The sequence below is a fragment of the Mobula hypostoma genome, chromosome X1, assembly GCF_963921235.1.
Source record: "Mobula hypostoma chromosome X1, sMobHyp1.1, whole genome shotgun sequence".
Lineage (NCBI taxonomy): Eukaryota > Metazoa > Chordata > Chondrichthyes > Myliobatiformes > Myliobatidae > Mobula > Mobula hypostoma.
The window spans coordinates 5,368,012-5,393,039 of NC_086128.1; the positions used below are offsets into that span (position 1 = coordinate 5,368,012).

Below are 25,028 nucleotides of genomic sequence, written 5' to 3' on the forward strand. Positions count from 1 at the left end.
AGGTATTTGGGTAATCTCTCTCCCTCTATGGAGCTGATTCATATTGCGATGTGTCATTATCCCATCCTCCTGGTAGTTACTTGTGCATGAGCCATGACAGTGATGGAATATCAAATATGACCCATGTTCAAACCTCACCCAATACCAGGATATGTACCTTCACCAGTGGCAGTCAGGAGAAGGGACTTACCCTTTTTATTTTCCTCCCTTGGCCAGGAACCCCAAGGTCCATTCCCAGCCCACCCACTGACACCGAACCTAGAGAAAATGGTAGTGTGGCAGTTAGCAAGATGCTATTACAGCCCAGGGTGAATGGGTTCAGAATTCAGTCCAGCATTCTCTGTCAGGAGTTTCTACGTCTTCCCCATGGAATGTGTGGGGTTTTTCCAGGTGCACCGTTTTCCTCCCACAGGCCAAGATGTACCAGTTAGTAGGTAAATTGTCCCATGATTAGGAAAGGGTAAAATCAGGTTGGCAGGGGTTGGGGTTGCTGGGTGGTGTGGCTAGAAGGGCCAGAAGGGCCTTTTCTGTGCTGTATTGCAAAAAAGAAATGAAAATTAATTAAATCTGCAAAGGGTCAGAAAACTAGCATGACATAGTGAAGGTGAAGTTTTAATGACCTTTACATACTTGGCTTTAAGATAAGAATGGCACTTTAAAAAAAGGCCTTAATATTTCAGTCACATGTGGTTTAAAATGGGGCCCCTGATAGTCAGTACATCAACTACTGATGTATTTATACTACAGCATTTCCACTGACAGAAATAGTGTAAAATAAACAAAGCAAAACCAGATGCAGTGACCCAAAGGCCCAGAAGAAGAATTCCTCCCTCTCCAGTCCGTCTAGCTGAAGTGACTGAATATTTCACTCATTCCATTCTAAGTTAAAACAAAATATTCTTATGAGTGGGTAAGGCATTACGGTAAGCATTTAGAACCGCCCCCCCCCCCCCCCACAATTGCCCTTGGGAAGCCATGGTGAGCTGTCTGAGCTACTTCAGTACATGTGGCAAGGGAATTCCCACAGAGTTGTTAGTGAGGGAGCATCATTTACCCCCTTCACATTAAATGCCTTTCTTGCCCCACCTGCAACTCATTAATACCAAAGCTATCCCACAGGCTCAAATGGTTGGTATTAGACATTTCTCCTGTGGAAAACAGGGTTGTATTTTACACTAATGAGGATCCTGTTCACCCCCCAAGGACTCTCAAGTATGTGTGCAGTGTGTTTTCAGGCACAGTTAAAGTCAGTTATCCAAGACTAACTTCTCAGGAGGGCTTTTATTGCCAGCAACTTGTTGTGGTCTCAAGCTTCCTTCAATATCATCTCAGACCTTTGTGAATGGAACACACGTACAGAAAATCTGTTCCCTATGCTGGTGGATTGCACTGTGGATTAAACAGTGATTCAATAATATCCTCAAAACTTTCTTGAATGAGTGCAGACTTCTGGGGACCTCTAGCACAACTTCTCACTCAAAGTGGAGAAGGAGCATTTAGGATGATATTGAAAACTTTGAGGCCATGAATCAAGAGTACTATAGTGGTCCAGTATAGAAGCAGAGGGAGTTCTCCACCTTTCAAATTATGCACAATCATGCCCTCCTACCCCAGAAGAGTCTGCTGTTGCCAAATTAGCCTTATTGAGTCATTGCGTAATCCAGCATGGAAACAGGCCCCTTGGCCCAACTGGTCCATGCTGACCAAGATTTACATCTAAGCTAGTCCTATTTGCCTGTGTTTGGCCCATAGTCCTGCAAACCTTTCCCATCCATGTACCTGTTAAATAATGCTATTGTACATACTGTATCTCAACCACTTCCTCTGGCAGCATGTTCCATATGCATGAAGAATTTGTCCTTTAGATCCCTTTTAAATATTTTCCCTCTCAACTGAAACCTTCTAGACAACATCAAGGTAAGAAGCAACTCTTAACATGCAGCTCTGATGGGAATCATCAAACATTCCCGTTCAGGGCGACTACAGCTGAAATCCACAGTCACAGCCCTAGGCACTTCAGTAGGCAACATTGTCTTGAGACACTAAAAAAAATCTGTCGATACACAAGATCAATGGATCCCAGACTGCAGAGTCAGGTCATGAGTGCAGTTCCTCTTTAAGAAAACAGAAGCACAGAAGCAGAGCCGGTCTACAGGTACACTTGAAAAGCAAAGGCTTCAGACCCCAACTCCTGACTAACCTGCTGGCAAATGTACAGTCTCTGGAAAATTAAACTGAAGACCTCAGTAAGATTGCAGTACCAGATGGATGTCAGGAACTGCTGTATACTTTCCTTCTCAGAAACATGGTTCACTCCCACCATTTTGGATGCAGCATTGGAGACTGATGGTTTCACTAATCTGCACAAAGACAGAGCAACTGAGTCTTTTAAAGGCAGAGGAGGTGAAGTATGCTTTACGATTAACCCTTCATGGTGCACAAATGTGCCAGTTCTGTCTCAGTCCTGCTGAACCCAACATGGAATATCTAGTGGTCAAATGTCATCCATTTTATCTGGTAAGGGAGTTTTCCGGCATCATCCTGGTGGTGGTGTACATTCCACCTCTGGCCAATGTCAGATAGGCACTGGAGGAGCTGAGCAGTGTAATCAGAAGGCACAAAATATGCACCCTGATGCCTTCCCCATCATTGTGGGGATTTCAACCAGGCCAGCTTGAAGAAATCTCTGAACAACTAGCACCAACATACCACTTGTGGAACCAGAGGAGCCAATACAGTTAACCACTGTTATACCACCATCAAGAGCACTTACCGTGCCATCCCAGGCCTACGCTTAGGAAGTCCAATCACCTAACTGTACTTCTACTCCAAAATACACACAGAGACTATAGACCACAGCACCAGAGGCGAGGACCAAGAAGGTATGGTCAAGGAAAGCAAAACGGCTTGTCATATGAAGAGAATTTGATGGTTGTGGGCCTGTATTCACTGACCTAATTGCATCCTATTGAATGGTGAAAGGCTTTGCTAGAGTGGATGTGGAGAGCATGTTTGTTATGGTGGGGGTGTCTAAGACCAGAGGGGACAGCCTCAAAATAGAGGGGCATTCTTTTAGAATGGAGATGGGAGGAGGAATTTCTTTAGGCAGAGAGTGGTGAATCTGTGGAATTCGTTGCCACAGGTAGCTGTGGAGGCCAGGTCTTTATGCATACTTAAGGCAGAAGTTAATAGATTCTTGATTGGTCAGGGCATGGAGGGATATAGGGGTGGGGGAGGTAAGAGATCAGGGCTGAGGGGCAAATTGGTTCATCCATGATGAAAGGGCAGAGCAGACTTGATGGGCCTAATGGCCTAATTCTGTTCTGATATCTTATGGTCTTATAGTCTTAAGGATTTATTCAAGACTGACAAACAATGCTGTGTGGTGGTATTATGATACAATTAACTATAATGCAATTAGAGGCCAAACAGTTTTGATGGACTGAATGTGCAGGTGCTGTTTATACTGTGCGTCTTACAAGAAAGCAGCCAGGATAGTGTTATCAAAGGTAGATAATTTTTTTTATCTCAACCCAGGGTAAGCAGTGGACATTTTAAATGGCTGGCACTATGGTACTTCTTTGAACTCAGGAACCAGAGTTGAAGGATGAAACAATTTCAAGAGACTGCTAGTAATTCCTTAACTCCATAGAGAAAAATGAATCAAGCAGTCATGAATGAATAAATAAAACCAGTCTCCACTGCAGCAGTGAAATGCTTTCTGTGAAGATCGGTGGATCACCATTGCAAAGCAATAGGGTTGTAAAGATGTCTCCAACTTTTGCCCTCTCCAACAATGCCCAAGCCACATGAGTGTTTACCACCATGAGCGTGAAAGCCCACAGATGGCAAGCTTGCTGATTTCATGCCAACTTAGTAGAAGGTAATCATGTTAAATCCAGTATCACTATGTCCAGTCCCACCAGACACGAAGGAAAATTTAAATTTAATCATTGAAATGAATCTAGTAAAAAATTGTTATCAGAGAGTTGTAAAAGCCCACCTGATTTACAGTTACCCTTTAGGGAACAACACTATGAACCTATGTGACTCTTAACCTATGGCAATGTGGTCGACTCTGAACTGTCCTCAGAAATCGTGCAGCAAGACATTTAGTTCATGGGATGAAGAATGATAATCCATAAATACTGACGTTGATGTTCCATGAATGTGAGTCAGAATGATTAATTAACGGTCAGTAAAATAGAACCACTCCTTGGTGGTCCAGTTTCAGCTTTGTATTGCAGAAATGACTGAAAGCTTAAACAGTTCAAAAAGTCTCAAAAAGTTGAACAGTTTTCATTTCGTTATATTCTTGCTCTCAACCCAGTAATCAGTGGTGCATTTTAATGAATCTATTGACAACAAGATCTACCTACTGTTTTCAAAACATATAACTGCAGACAAACAAGGAGAAAGTGAACCTTCTCAGAAAAGCAATGAAAAGAAAGAGCTCTAGAGAAACTTGAAATAAAAACAGAAAATGGTGGTAATTCTCAACGCATCAGTTAGCATTTGTAAAGAGGAAATCTTTAAACTTCCATCCCACTCTCACTATGTCTGCAGTCTCCTGGACTGTTTTATTGAGATCTAAAGCAAACACTTCATTGGTAACAGACAAGTTGCAGCCTTCATATTTTATACTGAATTCTACTATTTCAGATAACTTGCTTTCTCTGTTTGTACCAGAACCAACTATTTCTGCCATAAATCAATCACTCGTGATATTTATGCAGCTTGTCCTACTCCTTTACAGCTCAGTCTGCCCCGCTGGCATGATCAACAGCCTTGAAGTGCACAGCATTTTAAGTTTTTTTGGTTGTATTACTCTTGCTGACCACATTAACCACTTAATGAGGCAACCATTGTTCCCATGACAACCCAGGCCTTGCCTTGTCCTATTCATCTCTTTCTTTATCTTTCCTGCAATTAAAAGTGACTTCTTTTTATCTTCTCCCTGGTATCTTCAACCTGAACCACTACGGAAACCAGCCTCCCTTCAATTGCTTCCATCTACACTTGCCATTGCATCAGGAAAGCAGCTAACATGTTCAAGATCCCCTCCCACCCTGGGCATTCTCCCTTCTTCCTTTTTACATTGAGCACCTCCGCTCCATTTGCCAAAAGTGGAACCTCCTGGTGGCTAAACATTTTAATTTTGATTCCCATTCCAGCATATTTGTCCATGGTGAAGGAGCATCACCTTGTATTCCATATGGGTAGCCTCTAACCCGATGGCATGAATATTGATTTCTCCTTCTGGTAAAAAAAATCCTTTCCCTCCCCTCTTCTTCTATTTGGGTTCCCTGGGTTCCCTCCTCCTTCTCTTTCATCTGTGGTTCACACTTCAGAAGACCATAAGACATAGGAGAAGGATTAGGCCATTTGGCCCATTGAGTCTGCTCTGCCATTCAATCATGGCTGATTCTTTTTTCTCCCTGCTCAGTCCCACTCCCTGGAGTTCTCCCTATAACCTTTGCGCCATTTCCAATCAAGAACATATCAAGCTCTGACTTAAATACATCCAACAATCTAGCCTCCACAGCTGCCTGTGGTACTAAATTTCACACATTCACCATCCTCTGGCTAAAGAAATTTTTTCCAAATCTCAGTTTTAAATGGACATCCCTCTATCCTGAGGCTGTGCCCTCTTATTCTCGACTCTCCCACCATGGGAAACACCCTTTCCACATCTACTCTATCCAGGCTGTTCAACATTCGAAAGGTTTCAATGAGATTGCCCCTCATCCTTCTAAATTCCAGCGAGTACAGACCCAGAGCTATCAAATGTTCTTTGTATGATAACCCTTTCGTTCCCAGAATCATCCTTGTGAACCTCTTCTGAACTCTCTTCAATGAGGAGCCCAAAACTGTTTTCAACACTCAAACTGAGGCCTCACCAGTGCCTCAGAAAGCCTCAGCATCACATCCCTGCTCTTGTATTCTAGACCTCTTGAAATGAATGCTAACTTGACATTTGCCTTCCTTACCACTGACTCCACCTGCAAGTTAACCTTTAGGTTGTTCTGCACAAGGACCTTCAAGTCCCTTTGCTTCTCAGATTTTTGGATTTTCTCCCCATTTGGAAAATAGTCCACATATTTATTTCTACTACCAATGTATATGACCATGCATTTTCCAACATTGTATTTCATTTGCCACTTTCTTGCCTATTCTCCTAATCTGTCTAAGCTCTTCTGCAGCCTTCCTGTTAACTCAACACTACCTGCCTCTCCACCAATCCTCATATCATCTACAAACTTGGCAACAAAGCTATCTATTCCATCATCTATATCATTTATATATAGCATAAAGCGGTCCCAACACCAACCCTTGTGGAACACCACTAGTCACTGGCAGCCAACCAGAAAAGGATCCTTTTATTCCCACTTGTTGCTTCCTACCAATCAGCCAATGCGCTAACCATGTTAATAACTTTCCTGTCATACCATGGGCTCTTAACTTGGTAAGCAGCCTCACGTGTGGCACCTTGTCAAAGTCCTTCTGAAAGTCCAATTATACAACATCCACTGCATACCTTTTGTCTATCCTATTTATGATTGCCTCACAGAATTCCAACAGGTTTGTCAGGCAAGTTTTTCCCTCAAGGAAATAATGCTGACTTTGTCCTATCTTGTCCTGTGTCACCAAGTACTCCATAACCTCATCCTTAACAATTGACTCCAACATCTTCCCAACTACTGAGGTCAGGCTAACAGGTCTATAATTTTCTTTCTGCTACCTTCCTCCTGTCTTAAAGAGTGGAGTGACACTTGCAATTTTCCAGTCCTCTGGCACTATGCCAGAGTCCAATGATTTTTGAAAGATCATTATTAATGCCTCCACAATCTCAGATGCTATCTCTTTCAGAACCCTAGGGTGCAGTTTATCTGGTCCAGGTGACTCATGTACCTTTAGGTCTTTCAGCTTTTTGAGCACCTTCTCCCTTACACCCACTTCTCTTCCCTCACACACTATAACGTCGGGCAAACTGCTAGTGTCTTCCACAGTGAAGGCTGACACAAAATACTCATTTAGTTTAGCTGCCATCTTGTCCCCTTTTGTTATTTTTCTGGCCTCATTTTCTAGTGGTCCTATATCCACTGTTATCTCTCTTTTAGTTTTTTACATACTTGAAAAAGCTTTTACTATCCACTTTGATATTGGTTGCGACCCTGCTTTCATATTTCATTTTCCCCCTCTTAATAACTCTCTTAGTTGCTTTCTGTAGGTTTTTAAAAGCTTTCCAATCCTCTGTCTTCCACTAATTTTCGCTTTGTTGCATGCTTTTTCTTTTACTTTTACATTAGCTTTTTCACCGGGAAGTCCCACTCCTCTCCTATCAGATTCCTTCTTCTCCAGCCCTTTACTTTCCCTACCCACCTGGCTTCATCTATCACCTCCTAGATATCCTCCTTTCCCCTCCCCCACCTTTTTATTCTGGCGTCTTCCCCCTTCCTTCCCAGTCCTGAAGAAGCGTCTTGGCCTGAAATATCGACTGTTTGTGCATTCCCATTGATGCTGCCTGACCTGCTAAGTTCCTCCAGCATTTTGTGTGTTTTGCGGGAGATACAAAAGCTCCAGAACACACACTACCAGACTCAAGGACAAATTTATCTCTTGAACAGATCTCTCATATGCTAAATATAAACTGTTGAATTCTTGATCGTCCATTCTACCTTGTCATGTCCCTTGCCCTTCATTTATCTACCTGCACTGCACTTTCTCCGTAACTTCAACACTATTATATTCTGCATTGTTTTCTTTGCACTACCTCCAAGAAATTATGTATGATATAATCTCTCTGGATGGTACACACAAAACAAAGATTTTCTCTGCACCTCTGCCCAACCAATGCCAATTCCAATCATTCTGTTTCTCTCTCCACAGATGCTGCCTGACTTATTCAGTATTCCCAGCTCATTCTCTTTTTTATTTCCTGTTTCCAACATCTCAGAACAGATTTTCATCTCATGTTTAAAGTGTTTCTTTGAAGTGCCAGGTCAAATGTTGGAAGTTTAGCCAAATGACCTCAAAAATGACTGTTCCTGTGTTTACTCAAAGAAGATTAAAAAGTGAAAAATGTTCAATTGCATAAATCATGCAAGGGAAGTTAAACAAATGAATTTGCTGGAATACATTTTGAAAGCCTCATTTTAGAATTTGACTTACGTAAATCTTTTGGGAGCCATAACAAAACAGAATCCCCCTTAACTGCAGCTTTCAGAAATCATCAGCTGATCTGCAAAGAGTTTGCAGGCATCCTGGAAAGGTCATCTCTGATTAATGGCTGACTCCCCTATCAGCCTTTGTTCCTAATACTAATCAGTCTCATTGATGCTGATTCCAACCCCAGATTTAAAACAAAAACAGGTGGTACTTTCTCTTACATAATATTGAACTGGGAATTAATTCTTTGTTATTTTTAATTTGTTGGGACTTGTATGGGAAGGGCAGACATGATATCAAATCAGGATTGTCATCTCAGACCACGACTCTCTGTTTAGTCTTTCATATAAGCAATTAAAGTTGTTTGAATCCTTGAAAAGCTAAAATTATTCCAAGAGCTCCCATTCTTTCCTCTCATAATGATCTGGAAATTCATCTGTATCATTTTTCCGGCATTAAGGCAATGTCAGCCATTTCGCTAATGTTGTTATAAAAAGGCCCTGATGAAATTATGTAATTTGCTAATTCCAGTCCCAAACAAGCACTGACAAGTTCTAACAGATAACAACTCTGCTTCACAAACTGTGGGCATAAGAACTTTACGCTTCAATGGAGTTTTCTTGTTATAATAATTTATTTTTCATGAAAATTACATAAATTTTATGTTGATGTTTTTCTGTGACTACTAATTACCTGACGCTATGTTCCTATGATACTGCTACATGTAAATGTTATACTGCACGTGTACTTGTGTGTCTGATAATAAGGTAGACTTTGACTCTGACTTTAAACATGCTACATTAGAAACACTTCCTTCTCATCTCTGATGTTAGGAAATTACCTGTAAAGGTCACAACACAATGCAATCAGATGCTGGCAAAGAAAGAGTGTGTCACTGTCACAACCACAGATTCGGCAGCGCAGCAGTTTCGACAATTGCGCTCGTGAATATGAACGTGTCAGCTAATTATTATTTCATTGTGATGGTGTTTAACTCCATTCATTCTGCTATAGTATTTGTCAAGACTTGGACACAGCAACACTTCGCTGCCTAATTGCATTCGGTCTTGCCTGAGAAATTGGACTGTCGAGTCAACTAGCTCTGAAGACTAGCGGTATTTGTTTCATTTTTAGTTGTTCTTTTCAGCCGCAATGTAGGCTTTGTTTTCCATTTGAGAGTTTTAGTTAGCGGCCCTGTTTGGCCTAACATTTATTGTTTTCTTTCCCATTTAACGCTGTTCGCATTACAGTCCGTGAAGTATTGACCCGCTTCAGTGTCTCTCACTCCGCACTTGGGCCATATCCGAACGGGGTGACAGTGATGTAATGATGGGAGAGGGTGCTGGTGGCAGAATCTCTTCAAGGAGCATGAGGAAATACAAAGGAACCTATACAGGCTTCTGAAGAACAATGCAGGTAGAGGGAACCTTCTAGATGCAAAGAATGCTCATAGCAGGAAGTTGACAGGGAGATAGGAGAAGATTATTTGAATCATTAAGTCATAGAAGACAATGGACCCAATGACAGTAAATAGGATTAGAGTACACTACTGTGCAAAAGTCTTAGGCACATATATTTAGCTAGGGTGCCTAACTTTTGCACAGCACTGTAATAATTTTATGCACTGCACTGTACTGCTACCATTAAAAAAAAAATTCATGACATGTGATGAATGAATCATGGTTGGGAAAAGGGGAAGGGAGAGGGGAGGGAGCAGGATGCCCCAGAGAGACATTCTGTAATGATCAATAAACCAATTGTTTGGAATCAAATGACCTTGCCTGGTGTCTTTGCACCTGCGCCACCCCCTGCCCCAACACTCCTCTGCCACCTGTCCCACACCTATCCTGTGGCGCCGAGACACCCAGCCGAGGTCGAGCCGACACCGGGCCGTGAGCACCGAGACACCCGGCCGAGGTCGAGCCGACACCGGGCCGTGAGCGCCGAGACACCCGGCCGAGGTCGAGCCGACACCGGGCCGTGAGCGCCGAGACACCCGGCCGAGGTCGAGCCGACACCGGGTCGTGAGTGCTGAGACTCCTGTCCGAGGCCGCCGAACTGACACTGGACCTATTATACAGGTATAAGGTGAGGCGGCGGCGGGCGGAGGGGGCGAGGCCCGAGGCCTGGAGCTGGCCTGCCGCTCGTCGCGACCGCCGCCACCTGGTACGGTCGGGAGCAGCTGCAGGACCCGGCGAAGGTGGAGCAGCTAGCAGGTGAAAACAAGTGAGGGGGTGGTGCCATTACCACACCACTAGGTGATCATCCCAACGGCGGAGCAGGTGGAAGAGGAGACATCTACCAACGGCTGCAAAGGCGGATGAGGATGCCCAACAATGGGTAGAGAGGCTTGCGAGCACGCCGCAAGAACTGCCGTAGACCCACAACACTCAGGGCTTGTCTACCTAGCGTGTGAAGCCTGGATTCGGCGGACTGCGCGGAAGAAACCATCACTGGTTCAACGGGCAGAAAGGTGATTCTCAGCAATGCGTCTTGGAGCGCTAAGAGGGCACAGTGAGACACACAGAACACTGCTGGCCGTCCACTGCATCCTGACCTATCTCCAGCCGTCTCGACTATGTCTTGCCACTGGGTCCAGATAGGCCGGGACGAGAGAGTGAGGCTGACGACCTGCGCAACTCTCCCTCACTTTAATCCAAGCCAAGCACAAGTCATGACTTCAAACCGAACGCGGAAGAAAGTGATGGTGCTCACCCTTGGCACATGGAACGTGAGAACTCTGCTAGATAACATCAAGGCAGACAGACCAGAGAGAAGAACTGCACTGGTTGCCAAAGAGCTAGCTCGCTGCAACGTGGACATAGCAGCTCTCAGCGAAACGTGCCTAGCAGACAAGGGCCAGCTGACAGAACGTAGTGGTGGATACACGTTCTTCTGGAGCGGTCGCAGCAGCGCTGAACGACGAGAAGCAGGCGTGGGATTTGCCATCAATTCTAACCTCGCCCGTAAACTCACCAAGCACCCAGAGAGCATCAACGACCGCCTGATGACACTTCAGCTCCCACTTGCAAACAAGAAGAGTGCTACGCTGATTAGTGCCCACGCTCCCACCATGACCAACCCAGATGACATTAAAGACAAGTTCTATGAAGAACTCGACGCCCTCATCTCAGCAATCCCACAGTCAGAGAAGCTCATCGTTCTTGGGGGCTTCAATGCCAGAGTAGGGACAGACTACCAAACCTGGGAAGGGATCATTGGAAGACACAGCACTGGCAAGTGTAACAACAACGGCCTTCTGTTCCTCAAGACATGTACCACACACGACCTTGTCATCACCAACACCCTGTTCCGCCTACCCACCCGTAAGAAGACGTCATGGATGCACCCACGCTCGAAGCACTGGCATCTGATTGACTACATCATCACCAGGAAGAGGGACAGGATGGATGTCAGAGTGACGAGAGCCATGTGTGGTGCCGACTGCTGGACCGACCACCGCCTCATTGTGTCCAAGTTCAGGTTTCGCATTCTGCCCATGAGAAGACCCCAAGGGCAGAAGACTGCAAAGAGGTTGAATGTCTCTAAGCTGAAAAGCAGCAGGGTTACAGACGAATTCGTCGATGACCTTGAAGGCAGACTGCCAGACACACCACAGGAAGACAGGACTAGTGTTGAGGAACAGTGGACGGCCTTCAGAGACACTGTCTACACTACCGCCCTTGAACATCTCGGACCAGCAACCCGAAGAAACCAACACTGGTTGGATGAGAATGATGAAGAAATACAGGCACTACTAACGGAGAAACATCAACATTACAGAGCGCATCAGAACGACCCCACATCGCTAGCCAAGAAAGATGCCTTTACCAACACAAGAAGAAAGGTGCAGAAAAAAACTTTGCGAGATGCAGGACAGCTGGTTCAGCAAGAAGGCCGATGAAATCCAGGGCTATGCAGACAGCCACGACATAAAGCGCTTCTACGATGCGCTTAAGGCTGTATACGGACCCCAGTCCTCCGGCTCCTCACCTCGCCTCAACGCAGATGAGACGCAGCTGCTGACAGAGAAGAAGCAGATTCTGGATCGGTGGGCTGAGCACTTTAACAACGTCCTTAACCGCCCCGCCGACATCAACGACGAGGCCATTGCCCGCCTGCCCCAGGTAGAGATCAACAAGAACCTCGACACCCTCCCCACAGTAGATGAAGTCAGGAAGGCAGTGAAGCAACTCTCCTGTGGCAAAGCGCCAGGACCCGATGCAATCCCTGCTGAGGTATACAAAGCAGGAGGCCCTGTCATGATGCAAAAACTGACTGTACTCTTCCAGTCCATGTGGAAAAAGGGACAGATCCCGCAACAGCTGAAAGATGCCAGCATAGTCCACATCTACAAGAGGAAAGGCAACCGCCAGTCTTGCGACAACCACCGAGGCATCTCCCTCTTGTCCATTGCGGGGAAGATTCTGGCCCGTGTCCTGCTCAACCGCCTTCTCCAACATCTTGAGCAAGGTCTGCTCCCAGAAAGCCAGTGCGGCTTCCGTGCAGAACGTGGGACCGCGGACATGATTTTTGCTGCGCGCCAACTCCAGGAAAAATGCCAGGAGCAACACAGCGACCTCTTTGTGACCTTTGTCGATCTAACCAAGGCTTTCGATACGGTCAGCAGAGAAGGCTTGTGGAAGATCATGGAGAAGGTTGGCTGCCCCAGCAAGTTCATCACAATCGTCCGGCAGTTCCACGACGGTATGATGGTGAAAGTTCTGGATGACGGCGACGAGTCAGAGGCCTTCCCAGTGACAAATGGCGTCAAACAAGGCTGCGTTCTTGCCCCGACTCTGTTCAGTATGGTATTCTCTGCCATGCTGACAGATGCCTTCCATAACCACGAAGAAGGAATCCACGTCAGGTACAGGACTGACGGCAGGCTGTTCAACCTTAGGCACCTGCAGGCAGTTACAAGGGTGCAAGAGACTGTCATCAGAGACTTCTTGTTTGCTGATGACTGCGCACTCAACGCCAGCACAGAGCAGGAGATGCAGCGTGAAATGGACTGCTTCTCACAAGCCTGCGACAACTTCGGTCTCACTATCAGCACCAAAAAGACCGAAGTTATGTACCAGCCTGCCCCAGGAAAGCCTTACCAGGAGTCGCGCATCACGGTGAAGGGCCAGAACCTCCAGGCAGCCGACAACTTCACCTACCTGGGCAGCATACTCTCTCGCGCAGTGAACATAGACGCTGAGGTCAACAACAGGATTGCCAAAGCCAGCGTCGCCTTTGGGAGACTCCGTGAGAACGTCTGGGAGGGGAGAGGACTCAGCCTTACCACCAAGCTGAAGGTCTACTGTGCAGTGGTCCTTACCACCCTCCTTTACGCCAGCGAGACCTGGACTGTCTACAGCAGACACGCCAAACAGCTCAACCACGTTCACCTGAGCTGTCTCCGCAGACTCCTCCACATCAGGTGGCAGGACAAAGTCCCCGACACGGAAATCCTGGAAGGAGCTGGGCTCTGCAGCGTCTACACCCTCCTGCTGAAAGCCCAAGCCAGGTGGGCCGGACATGTGGTCAGAATGCCAGACAGCCGATTGCCTAAGCAGCTGCTGTACGGAGAACTGTGTCAGGGCAAGCGCTCAGTCGGGGGGCAGAAGAAACGTTACAAAGACTGCCTCAAAGCATCCCTCAAAGGCCTGGGTGTCGACATCAGCACATGGGAGACGCTTGCCCTCGACCGTCCAGCTTGGCGCAGCAAGATCACCACAGGAGCCCGTGCAGCTGAAGTCAGGCGCATCATCGAGGCGCAACGAAAGCGTGCTGTGCGCAAGGCCCGAGCAGCATCCACTGCCACGACAGCACCCACCCACTTGTGTCCCACATGTGGGCGAGCCTTCAGGGCCTGGATTGACCTCATCAGTCACCTCCGGACCCACAGCCACCAATCTCCCATTTGACTTTGAAGCCATGGTCATCTTCGACTACGAAGGACGAACAACAACAACAATCCTGTGGCGCTCCACCCTCGCCATTCCCAGCATCCTTTGCTCCCACCAGACTTACAAGCTCTCCACTTCACACTGATAAATACAGTACTGTGTAAAAATCTTGGGCACCTTAGCTATTTACACTGCATGCTTCTAAGACTTTTGCACAGTATTGTAGATGGCTAACTGATAATTGCCATGGACAGGATGAGCCTGCTGGCCTGCTGTGTGCAGTATGACTCTAAAAGGACATTCCTTTTGGGAGTCATCAAAGGCTCCTTTCGCAAACTGGCATTGCCCAGCAAGAAAGGATTCCCAATTTGCCACTTGATCTTTGTAAGACTTTTGCAATGTAGCAGTGGGCAGTACCGGCCATCCCTGGTAACAAATGGGTTTTGTTTTTACAATTTCCCTGACGCCAATTTTATCCATTAAGAAAGAAAATACACAATAGTCACTTAATACAGTAACCTCCACAGTGTTGTAATGAATGGCATCAAAATATGTAAGACTGAGAAGAGTGAATGGTTATTAAAAGTGAGGGGAAAGAAAGAGAGGAAATGAGTTTTGCCATTCGTAGGAATGAACATATGCATGTATGTCAAACCTTTGAATCTAATAATATTATGCAAGCACATTCATAACTTGAGATAGCCTGTACGATGTCCTGTGTGGTCACTCTCACCAGCAATAACCTGTGGTGTTCACAAGGCCCTGTATCTGAGAGTGAGAGAACATTCTCTCTTCTCCCATCTTCCATCAGGCAGAAGATACCAAAGCCTGAAAGCAGATACCACCAGGCTCAAGGACAGCTTCTGTCCCATTTTTATACGAGTACAGAATGTTTCATTAGTACATGAGAAAATAATAAACAAGATTACCATTTTTAACTAAAAATGCCAATTCAACTCTGAGAGCAGTCTAAGCATTGGTGTGTGCTTGGAATTCTCAGATGCCATAGATATATCACAAGAAACTAATACCTACACTCTTAGATGCCTTACCTCAGAATTGTTGCAGGGACAATAGTCAATGAAGACAAATGCTCATGCCTGCCCTGTAATTGGACCCTGCTCTCCTCAAGTTTGGGGTCTGGATGAACCCCAGACTGCAGCAGGAAGTAGCACATGGTGAGACGCGGCAGATGTCAGCAGCAGCACTTGAGAAAGTCCTGAGGTTTGAAAGCTGCGGTCAACTGTAACCCTGACGTCCAATAGCAAAACAGTCAAGGAGCACATAATCTTGAGGTTGTTGAAGATCACAGAATTTAGTGTGGACAACAGATGCAGTTTGTACAGTATGTTAGGTCTTTAACTGGTGGAGTTTCAGGGAAAATAAAAAAGATCTATCACTTTTCAGATATAAGTTTGCCCTACTATTGACGCCATTTAGGGTATACGTACCTCAAAAATAAAGCTGTTGAAGAATAAAATCCCACCAGAAAATGAGAGAAGTTTCTGACTGGCTTCAACATCTGCACAAATTGAACTACTGCGGGTCAAGCTAATTTTAAACTGCAAAACACCATTACTCTTACAGTTGTGTGAAATTATTTCTGGCCCCACAAGGTCTTTGGCAATGAACAAAATAATTCATAATGCCCCAACTGTTTTGTTCATAATTTAGTTATACTTTCTTCTATATCTCTAAGGCAATGGCACTTAATTTGGATACATTTTTATTTTATAATAATAATAACTTTATTTATAAAGCACGTTTCATACATTTAAGATGAAGGTTCAAAATGCTTTACATAGATTGTAAAGATAAATCAATATAGTCACAAAAATACGAGACAAAATTAAAAATCATAAGTAAAGAAAAACATTATATCTATATAGGTATATACATAGTATACACATAGAATAAAACAATCAAATATGCTAAATTATAATAATAGAATCCACATCAACAAGCATTAACTAATCCTATAAATAAGCCAAATTTAAAAAGTAAGGTTTTAGACGTGTTTTGAAACATTCCACAGTACTAGCCTGGCGTATCTCAGTTTGTAGAGAATTCTGGATTTTTCGTGAATGAGAGCAAAAGGCCGCATATGCTTGGCTCTAGGAACACTAAATAAACCAGTATTCGCGGATCTAAGGTTACGATTAGGATTGTAACGGGGTAGACTCTCCATGATATATGGAGAATAATGCAGTGAGTAGGAGTGTGTGTGTGCGCACACGCGCGGGAGTTGGTGACGTGCAGAGGATCTCATTGAAAGCTACTGGATGCTGAAAGGCCAGATGCGGAGTGGATATTTCTAATATTGGAATTGGAATTGGTTTATTGTTTTCACATATATTGTGATATCGTGAAAAACCTAGTTTTGCATGCCATTACATCAGTACATTAAGGTATCACAAGGAAAAGCAATAAGAATATGGAATATAGTTTTACAGTTACAGTGTAAATGCAGTGCAGGCTGACAATAAGGCGCAAGGCCAGAACCGAGTAAATTGTGGGCCAAGAGTCTACCTTTAACTCTGATTCAAAGGCATAGTCACAGTAGAAAAGGGTGCCTCTTTAAAACTAAGATGAGGAGGAATTTCTTCAGGTGATGAACCTGCGGAATATGTTGTCAGGGAGGTCTGAGGAGGCCGAGTCATTGGGTGCATTTAAAGCAGAGATTAAAGCAGAGGCTGTTGATTGGTAAGGGAGAGAAGAGTGAAGATGGGGTTGAAAGATATCAGCCATAATGACAGAGCGGACTTAATGGGCAGAAAGATCTAATTCTGCTTCTACTGTACTGTGCAAAAGACTTAGGCACATATATGTACAGTAGCCAGGGTGCCCAAGACCTTTGCACAGTGCTGTAGTAATTTTATGTACTGCACTGTATTGCTGCTGCAAAAACCCAACAAGTTGCATGACATTTGTGAGTGATGATAAACCTGAGTCTGATATGGGTCTCTATTGTGGACTGAGAGTGGGAAGGGGGCAGAGAGAGTGGAATCATGGTTGGGAAAAGTGATAGGGAGAGGGGACAAAGTGGGAAACATCAGAGAAACATTCTATAATGACCAATAAACCAACTGTTAGGAATTAAATGACCTTCACAACACGCTGGAGGAACTCAGCAGGTCGGGCAGCATCCATGGAAATGAACAGTCAACGTTTCGGGCTGACCTCGCCTGCTATCTCAGGATTCCCATGGAACTCCACCTTTGCCATTCCTAACATCCTTTGCTCCCACCAGATTTACAATCTCCCCGCTCCACATTGACAAATGCAGTACTGTGCACAAGCCTCAGGCACCCTAGCTACAGTACTTTTAGTGTCTAAAAGTTTTGCACAGTACTGTATATCTTATTTTGTGTGTAGCCTTCCCCTTATGTAACCACCTTGCTGTGAACGGCTCCAATCCTGAGCAAGGGGCAGATGATCAGTGGAACACCGATCACAGCACAGTGTGTAAGTTAAAATTCAGACAAAAAGAGTACATGCAAATCTGGAAGAAAACATTTTAACCAGAGATATATGAGTCTAGCTGATGCTTTGATCAACATATCAACATCAGAATGGATGTCCTTGATTCACATCTCTTAGAATTTGGGTCCAACCTGCTGCTTGTGATTTATTGACCATGCAGGAAGTTTGTAGGTTTGCATTTTTGAGCTTTGATTAATGTTGGCGAGGGCACAAAGGAGTAGTACATGATCAAGCAACACACACAAAATGCTGGAGGAACTCAGCAGGCCAGGTAGCATCAATGGAAAAGAGTACAGTTGACATTTCAGGCCGAGACTCTTCAACAGGATCAGGATTAATGCCATGGCTGCTAATAAAATGTCAAGTGCATTATGTTAATATTCAGAGGAGAACCTGATCTGAGTTCTCACTATTTCAACTGGAAACAGTTACCAGCATGATCAGCCCAACCTAAAATGTTAACATGCACTAAGCTCCCCCCAAAAAATAGACTTTAAATAATCATATTTCTTTTCTCGGGTATCGGATAGCAAAGCCAAGAGGCTGGTAGTAGATTCATTATTCATCTGCTAATTCTATTGCCTACTGATTCCCTTCATCCTCTGTGTCTGTGGTCAGTAAATTCCCCACCTTCCAGCTTGACAATAGCTCACTTTTCAAATCCTCTTGCTTTCAACTCCCTCCATGATATCCACCTCCCTCTACATATTTCTCTGCAGCCTTCTAAAAAATTTGAATTTCTGGGCCCTTAAGCATTTGTACTTTGAATTTCACCATCTTTGTTCACTGTACCTTGACCAGACTAAGCTCCCAGCCCTGCAGTTCCCTTCTTAATCCTTTCACAGAGTCATGCAGTGAGATAGAAGCTGTTTTTGAGCCTGGTGGTTTCTACTTTCAGAGTCAAGAAGCAGGGTCTTCCATGCTGAGCAAGTAAACGTCTACACTAATACATTTCTAGCTCTGCTTTCTTGTGCTTTTGATGCCTTGGTGAGTCAAGTTCTTGATTAGATACTTCTTAAAGGTTGGGAGATTGCCTACCTGCCTCCGCTATCGTTTCAGATGGTGCATTTCTGATCCCACTTATCTTCATTAAAACCTACCTCTCAGTCATCATTCTAAGATTTCTGTTCGGCAAATGTTCTATATCAACACACACTATTGTTGTTGCTGCTGTCCTAAGACCTGACATGCCATACGTGAAAATGAATTAATCATGTTTAGAAATACCACACCATCCCACTGGGAACAGAAGCATTCTGGCAAAGTACAAGGGTTGTAAAATGACTGATTAACCCTTCTCCACGCAGGACTTGATCTCCAGCCCCTCACAGGCAGACTAATTACAGAGTGTTATTTCAGGTTACTGGCAACTGCTAATTATGTTAAATGAAACACTTTGGAGTAGAGGCACCCTTCCTCAGTCATGCCTATTCGTGCTCATATGTGATTCTCAGGAATGTTGCTTATTTGTTCATCTGATGTATTCATGGTTTGTGAGGCTGTAGAACAACCAGGCATTATGTGTCCTCTGTCCACCAATCACATCCACTGCTAGGAATTATGTAGAAAATTCATAGCACTGGCATTTGCCAAACTGTGTCCGACAGAATTCAAGTTTCCACAGATGGACGTCAGATGAACTGAATTTTTTTTGTATTTCCACTATTTTTTTGGCACATTTGTTCAAAAGTTTAGATTGCACTTGGAGTATTGTGCACAGCTCTGGTCATCATGCCACACGATGAATGTAGCAGCAAGAAGAGAATGCGCAGAAGAGATTCAACAGGATGTTTCCTGGAACGGAGGCCTGCAGTTATAAGGAGAGTGGACAGCACTGTGCTTATTTTCAGTGGAAGGTAGAGTCACTGTTCCCTCTAAAATGCGTGGGTGTGCAGCTGCACAATAAATGAAATATTCCCACGTTTTAGCTTTTGTTGCCGAGTGGCTGGTATTTTCTTTTATACAATGTTAATATAATTTTGAATTTATGTATGTTCATATAAATCTGAAATTATGCTAATATTCTTTTGAAACCTACATTAATATAATTGAGAAATACCCTGTAATTAAATGTGTTAATAAATATAATCTATAAATTTTCTAAATAATAAATGTACTGCAACCTTAACTTTGAAACATTTTAGACCATAAACCATAAGATATAGGAGCAGAAGTAGGCCATTTGGCCCATCGAGTCGGCTCCGCCATTCAATCATGGGCTTATCCAATTTTTTCCAGTCATCCCCACTCCCCTGCCTTCACCCCATACCCTTTGATGCCCTGGCTAATTAAGAACCTATCTACCTTTACCTTAAATACACCCAGTGACTTGGCCTCCACAGCCGCCCGTGGCAACAAATTCCACAGATTTACCACCCTCCGACTAAAGTAATTTCTCCGCATCTCAGTTCTAAAAGGATGTCTTTCAATCCTGAAGTTGTGCCCTCTTGTCCTAGGATCCCTGCTGTTTTTCAGGCTCTGGTCAATGATGTGCTCTGGGACATGTTGAATCAGTTTGGTTTTATTCTTATCTATTCTCACTCTCAACAGGAATATGTCCAGCATGTCAGAAAGTCTCAGGTGGCTCCTCGAGAATAAACTTTCTGCCAAACCAGAGAAGTGTGAGTTCCACAAGGAGCAGGTGTCGTTCTTGGGTTACATCCTCACCCCCAGACCTTCAACATATTTACATTGTCAGTGTTTCAAGTTACAACACTGTTACAAATTGTAACAATAAACACAGAATGGAAGTCAGTAGCTCATTGTTAATAAACTACCAGCCCGCTGAACACTGATGCCATCTAGTCAAAACATTTTACTTTTTCCATTGTGCCTGCCAGTTGTTTTGACTGCCTGACATTGCTTACTTGTGTTGTGAGTTGTGGCTTGTTTTTGTTTGATGTGAAAAATTCTGTATTGTGACCTTTTAGATAAGTAATCAAAAGTATATGATTTCTTAATTTTCATGCAACTATAAAAAAAGTAGAGTGAACATTAGGTAGGATGCTGAGGGTGACCTCATTAATTATGAGGGCATAGATAGGATAGGCACATTCTTTTCCCAGGGCAGGAAAGTCCAAATCTATTTTAAGGTAAAAGGGAAGAGATTAAAAAGGGATCTGAGGGGTAAATTTTCTCACAGATGGTGGCAGTGGGTATTTGAGATGAGCTGTTAAAGGAAGTGGTAAAAGTAGATACAACATTTAAATAGCATTTGGACAACTCATGCATTTGGAAAGGAGAGGATAAGTAGAATATGAACCTAATTCAGGCCTATGGGATCAGCAGGGGCAGATATTATGTTCAGTAACTATAAGGTGAGTTGAAAGGACTCATTTCTGCTGTAATATTCTCTGATTCAATCCCACGATTCAATGAAATAATCTATGGTTTCTCAGTGACCTTAGTTGTTACTCTTACATCAAGGGATTTTAAATAATTACAATTCCACTTACTGTGGCTGAAAGCATTTGATTTAGAAACTGATTAAATGATGCCTTTAACATTGGGGTCCCTTGCTGATTGAAGCAGTGGCTTCCAAATTCTTTCACAAGCTGATGGTCTGGTTTATACCAGCAGATAACAACACAGTTGAATAAGAAAAGGCATAGAATGTGCTAATACAGAAAACCATTCAGCCATGATGACTGTGTTCAATCAATTCAAAACTCGCTATCTTATCCTTTTCTCTATTCCAAATATTTACCCAACATCCTCTCTGAAGATACAGCGGTCTCAGTCTCAACCATTCAACACATAATTATTCCAGGGAAACTTTCTCGGTATGTAGAATGTCTGTAAATCAACCTTACATAGAGTTCCAAGCATTCACAGGTCAGATAGGGGAAACAATTTTACTTCCAGTGTTCAGCCTATAGCTCCCCAGTTTCCCCCATTTGCTGTTTAGCAATTGATAACTATTTAATGCTTTTTCACACGTTACTTTGTCCTCAATCACAGAGGTGACATTTTGACCTGTAACCTTAGCCTCTGGAACCAGTGGCCTGAGAAGTACCCAGGCCCTGTGGCCAGATAATTCTGTCCAATTCATGCTGGGACTTTTTACACCCAGAAGAGCATTAGAATTAGCAACAGGAGTAAGCTGCAGTCACCAAATCTGTTCTGTCATTCAATACAAACATGGCTGATCAGATCACATTTTGACTCCACTGCAAGCTCTCTTTCACCCCCTTTACTTTTATCATTTATCTTTGCCTTTAAAATATTCAAAGAGCCTACTTCCTCCATCTTTTGAGGAAGCAAGCTTAACATTCATGGTTTTCTGAGAGAAAAGAAATTTCAACCAAACTCTGAATTAAATTGGGATCTGTTATCTTTAAATAATGACCCACCCTGAGTTCTAGATTCTTTCATACGAAGAAGCATCCGCTCCACTTCCATCCTGTCAAGATTCCTGAGGATCTTATATCATTTGATTGCATGTCCTCTGAGTCTCCTCTTGTATTTGGTGTTTATTAAGCTAGATTTTGTCTATTGCCGGCTTGCCCAGCTCCTTTTCCATTCTACTGGAACAATTTGGAGAAAGTAAAGCTGGATCAGTGTAAATGAGTCAGCATGGGTCATCAGGCTGAAGGGCCTATTTCTATGCTGTTTGACCTTCATCAGAAGAGCAGCACAGAGTTTTGAGATAAAGATCGGATGCTGGTTTGAAACACTGGATACAGAGCAGCGGCCTCCATGGTATGCATCTGAGCTTTATGTTACAATGGTAAGAGTTTGGAGTGTGACTGTAGAACTGCATTGACTAGTAAAATGCGAACAAGACAGCCATGTTCACCAAACCTGAACTACTTTTCCAACAAATTATAGTTTCATTGGATAGTGACACAAAAACAAAATGCATTTACATTGGGGCGACACGGCAGCGTAGTGGTTAACACAACGCTTTACAGTACAGGCGGCCTGGGTTCAACTCCTGTGCTGCCTGTAAGGAGTTTGTATGTTCTCCCCGTTTTCTCCTGGTACTCGGGTTTCCTCCCACAATCCAAAGACATACTGGTTGGTAGGTTAATTAGTCATTGCAAATTGTCCTGTGGTTAGGCTAGGGTTAAACTGGGGGTTGCTGGGCGGCGTGGCTTGAAGGGCTTGAAGGGCCAGAAGGGCCTTTTCTGAGCAGTACCTCAGTAAATAAATAATAAATAGATCTCTTGACCCCGTACTCCAAAATGGTTTGCAGACACATTTTACGTTGCAGGCAGCAAAGCCTCCAATTCATGTGCAACAATAAGTCAGTGATCTATGTGATAATCTCCTTTAATGATGAGGGGACACCAGCAGCTGCTATAAATGTGTCATGGGTCACTCAAGTCCTCTTAAGAAGACAGTATCTCCTCTGAAAATAGCACCAATGCTAATGCAGCACTCCCTCGGTGTACTCCAGAGTATTGATTTAATGTAGTTCTCCAGTTCTCCAGTCCAAATGCTAATACTACCAAACTTTAAAAAGATGTGCACTCATCTTGCTTGGTGCTGTGATAGGATCCCCATGTGGATCCCTGCTAAGTACTTGGGATGGTCAGTTGATGGCAGAAACCCACCTTACATAGAATCATGGGGGACAGAGATAAGGTGAATGGTCACAGTCTTTTCCAAAGGTAGAGGAGACAAAATCGAGAGGGCAAAGGTTTTTGGCGAGAGGGGCAAGATTTAATGGGGACATGAGGGGCAACCTTTTCAAAAAGATGGTGGTGGGTATGTGGAACAAACTGCCAGGGAAAGTGGTAGAGACAGGTACAATCACAATCCTTAAAAGACATGGATAGGAAAGGTTCGGAGAAAATCAGCCAAACAAAGGCACTCAGGATTAGCTTGGGTAGGCAATTTGGTCAGCGTTCACGAGTTGGCCAAAGGGCCTGTTTGCATGCTGTATAACAGTATGACTGTAAAATGTCTCCCTGTGCATAATGCTATAATGGTCCCTTTTAGAGCCAATTCTATTTAGCCTCTCTTTTCTGTGGACTTGAGGGACAAATGATGTACAAATGGAATGCCAGTAAGGAGCCTGTTGTCATGTCTTTAAACACAAGCACAGGATGCAGAAACAAGGATACTACCTATCGAGCTCTTGTTAATGTAACTCACTAGACATAACATCGTCTTACTGAGAGTACATCACAATGAGTGCTGACTTCTTCAATAAGTGACGAGCATAAATCTTAGATGGTTATTCATAATACCAATACCTTGCATGGAAAGAATACAATATGCCATTTGATTATTTACGTTTCTTTCCTAATTAATATTACATAGGAAAAGATCACATATCATCTCTCAATCTATGAAATAACGGTTGAGGTTCGTTATTGAGGTGATTGTCCCCTTTAGCTCTAATACTATATGTTTCTTTTCATGAGTTTCTCACACAATTGGTAATAATAAGATCACTTACAAGCAACACCAGCAGCTCATTCCACAAAGGACTCAGAAAGACCAGGCCACAGCTCCCCTGCTTCCCTACATCTCCCACCTTAAAGCCTCCATGCCTTGACCCAGCCAGCTTTACCTGCTCTCCAGGGCTGGCTGACCATGTAAGGACTGAGCAGCACTTGACACCCGTGAAGGCTGGTCAGAAATAGCTTTAATAGCTCAGCGTTAAGTCAAGGTCAGCTGATTTAAATCTTCCTGCACAGATGGTCGATTTCATTGCTGCCCTTCCCCCACTAAGGTTCCCTCTACACTCGAATGGTGTGGTATTTACAAAGGAGAAACAGTCCAATTGGCCCAACAGGTCAAAGCAGCTGCTTATAGCCCAAATGAACTTCGTCCCGAGAGTGACACTGTGATATAGCAGTTAATCTGCTGTCTCACAATTGCAGCAACCCTGGTTTCATCCTGACCTCCAGTGATCACTGTGTGAAGTTCACACGTTGTCACAATGAACTTGTTCACCCTGTTTCACCCTGTTGCTCCAGTCTCCTCCCACATCTCAAAGACACGCAGTTGCTTTACACCCCATTTTAAATGATCCCTTCATGTAGGTTATTGGAAAAAGGAACAAAAGGGGAGTTGATGGGCAGATGAGGGAACAAAATGCAGGATCACAAGGAAATAAGGAGCAGTGGAACTATTGACATTGCTATATTGGGAGTCAAAATGGGTCACATGGGTAGAATGGCCACAGTCTGTGTTGTAACTTGTAAGTCAATAATCTCCCCCTCAGTCTATCAGCATACCCTTCTTTTCTTTTCTTCCTTCTCTCCTCCACATAAAAGCTCTTCTTAAATTCATCTCAGCCATTTGTACAGTAGTGCATTTTGAATTCTAACTAATCTCGGCATAACGAGACTTCTCCTGATTTCTTGTCGCATGTGGTTGGAAATCAGTCTTCAGGCTTTCGAAGTGCCCACTTTTCTGTTCAATCATCGTCAGTCATTCAAGTCCGAGGTGGAGACTAAGAAGCACTATCACACTTAGCTGTAGGATTGTTCATTGCTGTTTCCAAAACAATTTTGTTTTACC

At 43.8% G+C, this 25,028-nt stretch overlaps 1 protein-coding gene across 2 annotated transcripts in view; it reads right to left on the minus strand.

The window, feature by feature from the left end:
• LOC134340229 (supervillin-like) overlaps nt 1–24,088 on the minus strand; it is a 264,886-nt gene extending 240,798 nt beyond the window's left edge. For both annotated transcript variants that reach the window (XM_063037214.1, XM_063037220.1), the window contains exon 1: nt 23,959–24,088. Coding sequence is in view for 1 of the 2 variants with exons in the window: in XM_063037220.1 (XP_062893290.1) it covers nt 23,959–23,978 (20 nt within the window). In the remaining variant the exon portion in view is untranslated. The remainder of the gene's footprint in view (nt 1–23,958) is intronic.
• Nucleotides 24,089–25,028: the final 940 nt, after the last annotated feature.